General features: G+C 44.3%; 1 protein-coding gene across 9 annotated transcripts in view; it reads right to left on the minus strand.

Moving 5' to 3' along the window:
- PBRM1 (polybromo 1) overlaps positions 1–13,584 on the minus strand; it is a 121,359-nt gene that overhangs the window by 45,548 nt on the left and 62,227 nt on the right. For all 9 annotated transcript variants that reach the window (XM_019547406.1, XM_019547403.1, XM_019547400.1 and 6 more), the window contains 2 exons: positions 12,903–13,000; positions 6,365–6,641 (listed from right to left, as the gene is read on the minus strand). In XM_019547406.1, coding sequence (XP_019402951.1) covers positions 6,365–6,641; positions 12,903–13,000 — 375 coding nt within the window. The remainder of the gene's footprint in view (positions 1–6,364; positions 6,642–12,902; positions 13,001–13,584) is intronic.

Below are 13,584 nucleotides of genomic sequence, written 5' to 3' on the forward strand. Positions count from 1 at the left end.
TTGACTGTGTGGGCATCAACACCACAGTTCCCCAGTTTCTTAATGAGAACGGGGTGATAGACAGTGTCGAATGCCTTCCAGAAGTTCAGGAAGACTATGTCCACTGCTACCCCTGCATCTAACAATCTGGTAACCTGATCATAGAAGGCCACCAGGTTGGTCTGACAGGACCTGCCACTGATGAACCCGTGTTGGTTGCCCCTAAGCATGCAGTCCCCTGCTGACCCCTCATGGACGTGTGCCAGCATAATTCTCTCAAAAAGCTTGCCTAGGATCGAGGTAAAACTAACCAGCCTATAGTTTCCTGGGTCCTCCTTCCTCCCCTTTTTGAAGATGGGAACCACACTGGCCCTCTTCCAGTCCTCTGGCAACACACCAGAGCACCACGAGTGCTCATGAAGCTGTGCCAGGGGTCCTGCAATGACCTCGGCCAATTCCTTTAGGACTCTAAGGTGGAGATCGTCTGGGCTGGCTGACTTGAAAACGTCCAGGCCCTCCAGAAGCCCCCTAACTAGTTCCACACTAACCTTTGGCCCACGTGTGCCTCCCCTGGGGCCCGAGGGGGTCCCAGCAGGGAGTTGCCTGTTCTGGTCCCTACTTAGGAAGACAGAGGCAAAGAAATCGTTAAACATGTTAGCTTTGTCGTCTGGTGTGACGACTAAATTTCCCAATGCGTCCTGCAAGGGCCCCACGTTACCTGGGACCTTCTTTTTGCCCCCTATGTATTTAAAAAAGGACTTCTTATTGTCCTTAATCTGTGAAGCTAGTCCCAATTCCATCTTTGCCTTGGCCTTCCTAACTGCCCCCCTACAACTCCGAGCGACTGCAGAATAGTTATCCCTGGTGATGACCTCTTCTTTCCATTGGGTATGCGCCTCCATTTTAGCAAGGAGACATTCCCGGATGCTTTTGGTGAGCCATGGAGGCTTGTGTGCTCTCCTGCTCCCTTTGATTCTCATTGGGATTACCTTCCTTTGGGCTTGGAGGATCGCCTCCTTGAGGAGCAACCACTCTCCTTGGACATCTGACTCCCCTCCCCTCTGGGACCTCAGTGCATCCCCAACTATCCTCCTTAGCTTGTTGAAGTTTGCCCTCCTAAAGTCTAGGGCTGCTGTCTTACTGCAGTTAGCTAAACTCAACATTTTGCATGCTCTGGCTGCCATAGAATCATAGAAAAATTAGGGCTGGAAGAGACCCCAGGAAATCATCTAGTCCAACCCCCTGCTCAAAGCGGAATCATCCTCAACTAGATCATTCCACCCCAGGCTCTGGCTAGCTGGGTCTTAAAAACCTCCAAGGATGAAGAGTCCACAACCTCTATGGGCAACCTGTTCCGGTGTTTTACTAGCCTCTTAGTGAGAATTTTTTCCCGAATATCTAACCTAAACTTCCCTTACCGCAACTTGAGACCATTGCTCCTTGTTCTGTCATCTGCCACCACTGGGAAGTCTAGATCCATCCTCTTTTGAACCACCCATCAGGTAGTTGAAGGCTGCTATTAAACCCCTTCTCAGTCTTCTCTTCTGCAGACTAAATAAGCCGAGTTCCCTCGGACTCTTCTCATAAATCATGTGCCCTAGCCCTATCCATTTTAGTTGCTCTCGCTGAACTCGCTCCAATTTGTCCACATTTCTTCTGTAGTAGGGGGCCCAAAACTGGACACAGTACTCAGATGTGGCCTCGCCAGGGCTGAATAGAGTGGAATAATCACTTCCCTTGATCTGTGGACAACACTCCTACCAATGTAGCCCAGTATGCCATTAGACTTCTTGGCAAAAAGGGCACACTGTTGTCTCACATTCAGCTCACATTCAGCTTGTAACCCCCAGGTCCTTTCCTGCAGAGCTGCTGCCCAGCCAATCAGCCCCTAGCTTCTACTAGTGCAGATTGTTCCGTCTTAAGTGCACGATTTTGCACTTGCCCTTTTGAACATCATGAGACTTCTTTTGGTCCAATCCTCCAATTTGTCTAGGTCACTCTGAATCCTAAGCCTACCCTCCAGCATACCTACTACTCTACCCAGCTTGGTGTCATCTGCAAACTTAATGAATCCCATTATCCCATCTTCCAGATCAATGATGAAGATATTGAACAAAACCAGCCCTAGGACAGTCCCCTGGGGCACTCCACTTGATTCTAGCTGCCAATTAGGCATCAAGCCATTGACTACTACCCTTTAAGTCCAATGATCCATCCAGTTTTCTATCCACCTTACAATCCATTCATCCAACCCGCTCTTCCTTACCTTGCCTGGAAGAACGTTGTGGGAGACAATATCAAAAGCCTTGCTAAAATCAAGATATACCATATCCAATGGTGTCCCCACATTCATAGAGCCAGTCATCTCATCATAGAAGGCAATCGAACTGGTCAGACTTGCCCTTGGTGAATCCATGCTGACTGTCCCTAATCACTTTCTTCTCCTGCAAGTGTTTAGGAATGGATTCCTTGAGGACCTGCTCCATGATTTTTCTAGGGACTGAGGTGAGGCTGACTGGTCTGTAGTTCCCTGGATCCTCCTTTTTCCCCTTCTTAAATATGGGCACTATGTTTGCCCTTTTCCAATTGTCCAGAACCTCTCCTGATCACCATGAGTTTTCAAAGATGATGGCCAGTGGCTCTGCAATCACATCAGCCCTCAGCACCCTCAGGTGTATCCTATCCAGCCCTGTGGACTTTTGTATGTCCAGCTTTTCTAAATAGTCCTTAACCTGTTCTTTGGCCACAGCTGGCTACTCACCTTCTCTCCAAACTGTGCTGCCAGATGCAATAGTCAGGGAATTGACCTTGCTTGTGAACACTGAGGTGAAAAAGGCATCGAGACTTCAGCCTTTTCTGCATCCTCTGTCACTAGGTTCCCTCCCCCATTCAGTAAGAGACCCACGCTTTCCCTGATCCTTCTCTTGTTGCTGACATACTTGCAGAAACTCTTGTTGTTACCCTTCACATTCCTTGCCAGCTGCAACCACAGTTGCACTTTGGCCTTCCTAACTTCATCCTGGCATGCCTGAGCAATATTCTTATACTCTTCCCTAGTTGTTTGTCCAAGTTTCCACTTTTTATAAGCTTTCTTTTTGTGATTCAGCTTACTGATGAGTTCCATGCTACACCAAACTGGTCTTCTGCCATACTTGCTAATCTTCCTGCACATCAGGATGGTTTGTTCCTGCACTCTCTGTAAGGTTTCTTTAAAGTACAGCCAGCTCTCCTGGACTCCTCTCCCCCTCAGATTGGCCTCCCAAGGGTTTCTGCTCAGGAGTTCCCCAAGTGAGTCAAAGTCTGCTTTTCTGAAGTCCGGGATCTGCACACTGCTGTTTTCCTTCCTTTCCTCAGGATGCTGAACTCAAACATCTTGTGGTCACTGCTGCCCAGGATGCCACCCACTACTACAGTCCTAAAACAGATTTCTCAAAGCCACGAGGCCAGCTGGGAAGCTCAGAGAGACACATCCAGGCTTGAACTCCCAACCTTGTAGTCCCTGGCTCTTCACACAAGCCCCTTGGCCACAGAGCCATCTTTAGAAGATTTTTTACAAGATTCTGTGATCACAATGTATTTGTATGTAGCAATACTAACAGCTGCATTAACCTACATAATATAAAACACCAAAGTCTTTATTGTTGACTCATGTTTACCTGACTAATGACCAAATATAGATTTCAAGATTTGGTACTTAACAATAAGAGACATTTATTTTTTATTACCGGATTACTTAGATTTAAATTATTCATAATAATTACTTTTTAAAAGATTTTTCCTTCTCTTTCACATAACAGAATTATACATTTAATCATAGTTAAGTATTATTCAATTTAATCAAGGACTTGAATAAATACAATGCAATTCAATCACATCTCCTTTCTGAAAAGGCTACATAAAATGGCACTGAAAATAAATTAATATGAATTAAGATAATTCCCCATCTATCAGACAAGAACACAGAATTGCATGGGGACCTCTCAGCTTCTGAATCCAATCCCACAGCATCACAAATAGGGGTGCATCGATAAAGATTTTTTGGGTCGATGGTATCTGCCAATATGGATAGTCAATAATTGGCTGCTGGTAATCTGATTGCCAATATGCAGCACAGCAGCATAGAGGGCAGCTCCTGCTGCTGCATATAGCCCTGAAGAAGGCATAGGGGGGCACATGCCCCCCCCAGATATGTGCATGGGGTGAGGGTGGACTGCCTGCTATGTGCTCAGAGCCAGGGTTGCTCCAGACTCTTTTTAGCAGCTATGCTCTGGCTGGGTGGGTGGCGGGGGGCTACGGCTAATTTTGGGGTGACTAGCTCCCACTGTAGTTCTCCAACTCCGAGCACTGCCACCTGGCCAAAGTGCAGTGCCAGGGCAGATGGCCCCTATGCCTCCCCAGGGGTGTGTGGACTGGTGGGAGCCAGCCTAAGTGCCCCACCAGATGAGCCGCCAGCTCCTTTGTTCCCCATCCCACCCTGGCTGGGCAATGCCTGCTCCTGCCCCACTCCATCCCTCACCACGGGGGGCCTCATTCTGCCCCCTCCCCCATGCCCCTTCCATCCAACAGACTTATCAGCTGGATGTTGCTCTCCAAGCTGCTGGGCTGCACTCCTGGCCCTACATGTTGTGGCTGTGTGCATGCACACTGCATTTATTGGTGACATTATTGGTCACATCAGCCAAAAAAGGCTGAGTATGTCCATTTTCCTTTTATCTGTGCCAATACGATATAGACTAATGTATCAGTGCACCTCTAAATCACAAGCAAATGCACAATACACTTATTTTCATACTGTGAATCCCATGCTATTGCTACAAGGAGGTGGTTCTGCGAGCTCATTGTTCTGATGAGATTAGGTTGGAAACCTTATTTCTATCTTACATTTATTCATTAACAGTTAGTATCCTTTTCCTCTTGAGTTAATACTGTCCTTAATTTTAATAGTTCTTCTCTAGCCCTTGTATTTACTTCTTCAATATATTTATAGTGAGCAATTATATCCACCCAAGTCTTGATTTTGCTAGGGTAAACAAACCAAGCTCTTAAGCTCCTCTCTCAAACACCAAATTCTTTCAAGCTCTTGCATGACTCTATGATAATAAACATTCCCATTATGTCCTTAATGACCCCAAATCCATATTATATCCTTAAATAATTCAATTATTTAAGTAGGTTTCTAGGAAGCTGAATGAGGGAAATTTAACTACATAACTCTTTTTCATTAAGCACTAGGAAAATACAGATACCAGCTCTACTCCAGCTTCATTCACCATAGCTAAATCATGTATTTTTAAAAGGAGCATATATATCTCATGTATTTTTAAAAGGAGCATATATACATATAACCAGAAACCCCAGTTGAACTAGAATATAGATCCCTATGAAAAAAAATCCCATATTTACTCAAATCCAAGATGAGGTTTTGTTCCACATTTAACAAGGGAACAAAAAGCCCCTAGTCTTGGATTCAGGCACAAGTAGGGTGCTGCAGCTCTGACTTTGATCCAGGGTTGGGGTTGGGGTTGGAGTTAGAGCTGCAGTTACTACTGGCTCCTTCTCCCACCCCCCTCCAAATACTTATGGTCCAGGTCCAGCCCTGGATCTGCTCTACCCCAAGGTATGGAGCACAAGGTCACTCTGGCTACACCCAGCTTGGTCACGCAGCAGCGACTGTGGCAACAGTCACTGCAGCTCTGGCCCCAGCCCTGACCCTGAGGCACTGCTGCATGCGTGGGCTGGGGCTGAAGCAGCCATGTGTTCCATAACTCAGGCTGGAGTGGGGCCAGAGGGTAGGTGGTAGTAGTGGGACCAGGCTGGAAACCTGAAGCTATGGGAGAAGAACTGGGGGGAGGGGATGAGAGGGCAGGCACAAGGGGACAGACATGGGGTGGGAGGCAGGTGCCAGAGGATGCAGGCATGAGAGGGAGGGGGAACATGCATCAGAATGCAATGTGTGTGGGGAGCAAGTGGGGGGAGGGAAGGCAAGGAGCAGGGGTCAGGCTACTTGACTTTCCTACCACCTGCCCCCCTGCCACTGCTTGTCCTTATGCAATGGTGTGGGACACTAATTTAAGATGCTCCCCCAGTAATCAAATGATATACATGGAAAATTATCACAAATGTATACATTTTCCATGTATAGAATTTAATTATTGCGGGGGGTTGTCTTAAATTCAGGGTCATCTTGGATTCAGGTAAATAAAGAAGTGTTCATATTTTAGTAAAAAAAAAAAATACTCCAATGAAGTTTTAATATTTATTCTGTAAACTATTAGCATAACAACTGGAAGGAGTAACCACAGACTGACTATAACAACATTTAAATGGTTTTTTCCTGTTGTAAGCAAGCAGAAAGGTAATTACACTTGCATAATTTAAACAGTACCTGTGAGCCTTCCTCATTATAGTGCCTTGCATTTCGGAACATTAGCTTCATATCTTCAATCATAGCTTCCTCCCCTGAGTATTTATCATTGCGGATATTATGCTCAATCATTTTTAAATCCATTGGCTCCAAAATGATTTTATAATAATCTGGATAGTCCTTTTTGGAGGGTTTAACCATAAATAGATCACAGAGTCTTCTGCCTGTGCTTGGCTCTCGAGCTTCGAGGACTGCATTGTACAAAATTTTCATTCTCTGTTTCCTTATATTTTTTTTACTGTTGGTTAAGGGGAGAAAAATTGTTACAATTTTTCTTCTGAATGTCAACAGCTACACAAAAAAAACCATTTATTCGACTGTACAATAGAAAAACTGCAATTAAAAAAGCACATACATATCTGCATGAAGATCACTCTATTCTAGATATATATTTAGGTGACCATTTAAAAAAGTTTACAGAATGATGATGGTGGCACCAAAGTTTGGGTTCCTGGGTGAGTGAACTGTTAAGTGAACTAGGTAGATAATCTTAAAATACTAGATTTTGCCTTTCTTTTCTCCACTTTCAGTGTAAACATTTCCCAGCATCAGAACAAATTACTACGATCATCTTCACTCTTTGTATCTAAATACATTAAGTTTTCTGTGGAACATCTACATCTTTGAAAAGCACCTCTATTTCTGTCTTCCTAAGCTTTCTGGGTGCCCATCTTTATAAATATAGAGCTTGGCTTTCTGAAATATTGCAGTCAAAGGCACCCATGAGTGGCTTCTACCCTGAAAAAAATATGCCCGAATATCTCAAGTTAGGCACTCAAATGCAACCAAATAAAATGTCAAACTGGCTCCTAACTTTTGTGGAGGACAACTTCCTGTTCTAGAAGGTGGCAGATACAACTAGGAGGTCATCTATCTTGGATCTTGTCCTGACCAACTGGGAAGAACTGGTGGAGGTTGTGAAGGTGATGGGTAACTTGCGAGAAAGCAATCACAATGATAGAATTCCAGACCCTGAGACAGGGAAAGCATGAAATCAGCCAATTAGGATGCTAGATTTCAAAAAGGTGGATTTTATCTGACTAAAGGAGTTAATAGGCATGGTGCAATGGGAAGACAGACTGAAGCATAAAGGTACCCAGGAAGGCTGGGAGCTTTTACGGGCATAGTATTGGAAGCCCAACAAGAAACTATCTTGACGTGATAGAAGCACAAGAAGAATGGCAAGATACCAGTGTGGCTGCACAAGGGGCTTTTAAAATGCCTTAAATGCAAAAGGAAACCATACAGGCAATGGAAGGATGGGCAGGTCACCAAAGAAGCACATAAGGAAATAACAAGAACCTACAGGGAAAAAAAAATCAGGAATGCAAATTTAAAGAGTGAGCCGCACATGGCAAAGAAGGTTAAAGTACAACAAGAAGAGGTTCTGCAAGTATGTTGGCCCGAAAAGAAGGACCAAGGAAGCTATAGGTCTACTGCTGACAAGCCAGAGGACTCCTAACAGAAGATGCAAAGGCGGCAGGGCTACTCAACAGTTACTTTGTCTCATCCTTCACAAAAACTTAAAATGCAGCCAGACACCTAATAAGGATAATCTGGAAAAGGAAGTGGGCAAGCTGAGGGAGGAGATAATAAGAGATGGTTAGAGAGCTTTTGATGGGTCTGAATTAAGTCAGCAGGGCCAGATGAACTTTATCCCAGGGTACTGATGGAACTGGCAAAGGAGGTCTCAGAGCCCTTGTCAATTATATTAATGAAATTGTGGGAGACAGGCCAGGTAACAAAGGATTGAAAAAGAGTCAATGTAGTGCTCTTCTTTAAAAAAGGCAAAGAGGAAGACACAAGGAGCTACAAACTGGTTGCCACACCTCAATACCTGGGAAATTACTGGAGCATAGCATAAGGAAAGCCATTTGCAAGCATCTAGAGAAATAGAGGCCGATCACAAGCACAGATTTATGAAAAACAAACTGTGCCAAACAAACTTCATAGCCTTCTTTGTCAAAGTAAATACTTGGGTGAATGAAGGGAATGCTGTGGATATGGAGTATCTAAACTTCAGCAAGGCTTTTAAGAAGGTCCCACATGACCTTCTCATGAACAATTTGGAGAAATGTGGGCTGGACTAAACTACTAGAAGGTAGGTAGATAACTGGGTTAATAGTTGCCAGCAATGGGTAATTATTAATAGATCCATGTCAGAATGGTAGGAGGTTTTGAGCACAGTCCCACAGGGGTCTCTCTTTGTCCCAGTGTTGTTAAATGCATTTATTAATGATTTTGATTCTGGCATAGAAAGCTTCTTGAGCAAGTTTGTGGATGACAAAACTGGAAAGGACTGTGAACATGCTGGAGGTTAGGAGCGCAGTTCAGAAGGATCTAGACATATCAAAGAGTTGGGATGAAGCTAACAGGATGAAGTTCAATGTGGACAAATGCAGGGTACTAGATCTTGGGAAGAATAATCAAAACCACAAATACAAAATGGGTGACAGGTGGCTGGTTGTCAGCACCATGGAAAAGGATCCAGGAGTCTTGGTAGTTCAAAAACTCAACATGAGTCTGCAGTGTGATGCAGCTGCACAAAAGGCAAATGCAGTTTTGGGATGCATCAACAGAAGAATTAAGTGCAAGACACAGGAAGTGATAGAGCAGGGGCAGGCAAAATATGGCCTGCAGGCCAGATTTGGCCCACCAAATCATTCTATCTGGCCTAAAGGACCCCTCCAAAAAACGTATTACCAGCCTGCAACTGCCCCACTGAAAGCCAGGGGGAGGCACAGGCTTTCATAGGTCATGAGCACTGGACTGGGCAATCTCTGTGCTTCCACTGTCATGGGACTGCCAGCACTCCAGCTGGGAGTCCCATATGGAGGCACCAAGCATGGTGGCACACAATTGGCCAGCTGGTGAGTGGGGAGGGGAGTGCCTGCCGGCAGCTGGGGGGCTGGGCATGGGCCTTGTGGGCAACTGTGGGTTCCCTCACCACATGTACCCTCCCCAATGGTGCAGAGCCCCCACTACCAGTGCTCGGCTTTGGCTAAGTCCCAGGGGCTGCATGTGCTGGCATGGAGCTGGTGTGCACCCTTGGGCCAGACTGGGCTGGCTCTGTGCCAGCACGTGGGGCTTGTGGTACTGCAGGTGGGAGCCATGTACCATACAGCCAGGCCAGGCCTGTCTGACTCCATGTGGGGCTTCAACCACTCCAGAAGCGTCAGGCAGCCGCATGTGGAGGCAAAGAGCCCACCTGGCCTGATGGTGCATGGACCTGGAACTGCAGAGTCAGGTACCATCAAGCTAGGGGTCTTCTGTGCCTCTCTATGTTGCTCACCAATTCCACTGGAGTGCTGGAAGCCCCATATAGATGCATGGATTCAGTCACATGGCACGTGGCTTTTGCCTGCACTGCTGTGAGCCCCATGTACTGGTGTGGAGAAAGCCTGGTCTGGGCTGAAGGTGCATGCCACCACACTGCCCTGGGACCCAGCCGGAGCTGTGAAGCACTAGGGGGCTCTGCCTGCCCTAGCCATGAGCACCCTGAGGGACCACCGCCTGCCGCTGGTGATGCTGCTGCTGTCACCAGCAGCAGGAGCTGCATGGGGGTGGGGCATGTAGCAGAAGGCCCCACACTCACCTCACAACCCTTGCCCCCCCACACACACACATTCATACCCACACCCTGTCACAAACCCTCACCCCCTACACCCACCCATAAACCTCCCACACACATCCACACCCTTCACAACCCCCCCCACATGCAGACTTTCACAAACCCTCCCACACCCACCCCCCTAACCACACCCCACATACAATATACAACAGAAAGACTTTATTTTGAGCTATTATGTAATCACCTCTATACACCACTACACAAACACATGCAAATCAGGACAAAAATATCTTTTGAAATAAAATTAAAATATGTGTAGTAGATATTTGATTTTTAGTATATGAGTTTTTTTTCTGGTTTCAAGATAGCAACCCCATCTCCCAAAAGGAGTACTTCTGGGGGCAAGGGGAGGGACTTCCAGTGGCAAAGGTTAGGGGGTGGAACTTCTGGTCCCAAGACGGCAATCAGGACACAGAGCACCTGGCAAGGGGCAGGGCTACCCTTGCAGCCCTCAACTGCTTACCAAAAGTCATTAAGTGGTCCTCCAGCCAAAATAACTGCCGAACCCTGTGATAGTTCCTCTCTACTTGGCACTGCTTAGGCCTTTATCTGGAGTAGTGTATGTAGTTCTGGGATCCATGTTTTAAAAAGGACGTGGAGAAGTTAGAGAGGATCCACCCAGATACGGGCAACAAAAATGATGAAGGGCTTGGAAAGCAAGTCATACAAAGAGAAGCTGAAGGAGCTAGGCATGGTCAGCTTGCAGAAATATTGATTAAGAAAGGACATGACAGCAGTCCTCAATACCTGAGGGGCTGCCATAAAGAAGAAAGCACTGTTTCTCTCTTACTGTAGAAAGGAGGACACGGGATTAAAAGTTGCAGCAAAGTAAGTTTAAATTAGATATCAGGAAAAACTTCTTCACTGTTAGAACAGGGAGGCAGTGGAATAGACTGCCTAGGGAAGTCATGGACTATCCATCACTCGAGGTGTTCAAAATAGTTTGTACAGTCACTGGATGGGGATGATGCAGGCACAGCTGTGCCTATGTTCTACTATGGGTATTTTCCATGCTTCTGGGCTTTGCTGGTTGTCCCTGTCCCTGCTTTCTGCTATATGTGTCAGGGTGTTTTTACACTTCCCTCAGAGGCATTGGGTGTTGGCTACAGCCAAGGCTGGGGATTTTGACTGAGGTGCGCCAATGCTCCTGCTGGGACCAAAGAAGGAGGTTCCTGACTACAGGGTTTCCCCCTCCTCTTAGCATTAGACTGACTGCCATATTTGGATCAGGAAGGAATTTTAACCCATTGACCAGATTGAGCCTTTTGTATGTTATAGTTTAGAATTCCTTGAGGCTCTGTTTCTACCAGTTGGGTTTTCAAAAGCTTTTCTTTTACTTTAGCAGAGAAGAAGAAACACTGACAGCTTTCTTTTGTTAAATGAACATGTCTAATATAAGGGCACAATGGGTGCGTTTACACGTGCCCAACTACACAGCTCTTACTAAGAAGTCATTTAGTACTTGCTTTAGCACTTCAGCACTAAATGACTGCATGGTAACCGCTGTTACTGCAGACCCAGCAGCGCATGGGTCATTTCTGACCCTGCTTCATTAGCAGCAATGAGTTGTAAGTTGCAATGAGTCATAGGTTGCAACAGACTAGCAACTGCCATAATCTTTTATTTAACTGCCAGCAAGTTTTTAAGAGCTGATAATGAACTGAAGAAAAGTCAAGGAGTGACTTCCAGTGTAACATCACAATATGATCAGGAGTTATGCTATCAATTTCCCGTCTTTATTTTAAATTGTATTTATATTTTTCTTGTCCAGCTTCTTAGCATTTTCTGTTTATTTGTATAATTTTGTTGGGGAAAAAACAGATATGCAGACAACAGAAATCTACTGTACTACAAGACAAAATTATTTTTTTACAGATATTTCCCTAATGTAGGAACAAACGATTTTGTTCTAATAAACAACTTGTTCTAGTAAACATACTTAATTTTATTTTACTAAGATCACAATTCATTTTCTTTTAGATGGCTAAGATCCCCTTAGATTGGTGGATTAAAAACAACAACAAATGGCGCATTACTTTCAGCTTAGCGCACCCCGCAGTAAGTGCAGTTCATGCCCATTAGAGGAACCGTGTTAGTTTGATCCAGCTCCCCAGCATCTGTATAGATCATGCACTTCAACAGGGCTTTTTGGCACTTCTATCTAATGGCTGATTCAATCACCGACTGAATTCAAACACTGATTGAATCAACTATTAGATACAAGTATAAAAAAGCCCCGCTGAAGTGCACAATCTATATAGACACTGAGCAAGTTCCTCTTCCAGTAAAAGTGCTTTTTGTTGTTTGGTTCCTGCCCCTCTGCCCTCCGTTTCTGTCCCATGAGCTTAAGCAAAAATTTCAAATGAAATTGGTGAAGAGAGTAATTACAAAATGTAAAACTATATTTTGTTAAATTTTACATTTGGCAAATGACTAATAATACATAAAAAGGGGAAGTCAGGAGGTAATGCCTAGAAAAGCTAGAAAAGAGAAGCAAATCTAATTGTCAGTTATGGATAACAACTTGTAAAGACAGACTCAACTTTTATTAAAACAATTTGAACATCTTTGTAAACTGAGATCTTAAACACAAGTGACATACATAGATGCGGTTTTACATAATTACGTAATATTTCAGTGCCTATATTCTTTAGGAAACTGCACTTGCATATGAAATATCTTTGTCAACTATACACTGTAAGCAAAAAACAATGACAACACAGATCTAATAATCAGTTTACATTTAATTATGAGACAGTAGATTAAATTAACACATTTCAATTAAAGAAATCCCATGTAAAACCTTAAAAGATATGTTCTGTATTACAAATGAAAGAAGCAATAAAACTTTAGAGTAAAAGTGCTTACCTTTTTCTTTTTGAACTTCCAGTATCAGATGTAGCAGAAGAAATCATACTATCTCCATCCTCAATGTCATCTCTCCTAGCTAGCTCCTTCTTCTTTGCCTGAAAGAGCCAATCCCTAGAGTGAAACTCACTGCAGAACACCCCAAGAATAAATGAATATTAAAAAGCTACACAAATCAGATTTACTTGGAAAGATATAAGTTGCAGAATGCATAAATATAAAGCCACCATTTAAAGATTTTCAGTAAATAATGCAATATATGTTATATGTTTAAGAGAAATGTTTGTATCAGTTTTTATAAAAATTATTATAATGCTTCAATGCAACTAAATTGTTCTCTTACGTATTAAAATCACAGCATAGAAAATAGCTTAACATCCTCTAATTATGGTCATTTTACCTATAAACCTACAGGATCTTTTTATTTTCCCTTTTCACAACTTGATCTTAGTCTTATTAAGGCCAAGTACAGACATGTAGTTTCTCCTGAGAGAGTTGCTGCTCTCCCAGGAGAAACCAGAAGTATACAGATGCTTAGGATTTCTCTCCCAGAGCAAAAATACCTGCTCACCCCTGCCCCAGCCCTGGCTCAATCTGTGAGCAAGGCAAGAGCCCCCAAGGGCACACTTGCCTGCCTGTACACTAATGCCAGGAGCCTGGGCAACAAGCAGGACGAGCTCGT

Source organism: Crocodylus porosus, unplaced genomic scaffold (assembly GCF_001723895.1).
Source record: "Crocodylus porosus isolate Cpor-Errol unplaced genomic scaffold, CroPor_comp1, whole genome shotgun sequence".
NCBI lineage: Eukaryota > Metazoa > Chordata > Crocodylia > Crocodylidae > Crocodylus > Crocodylus porosus.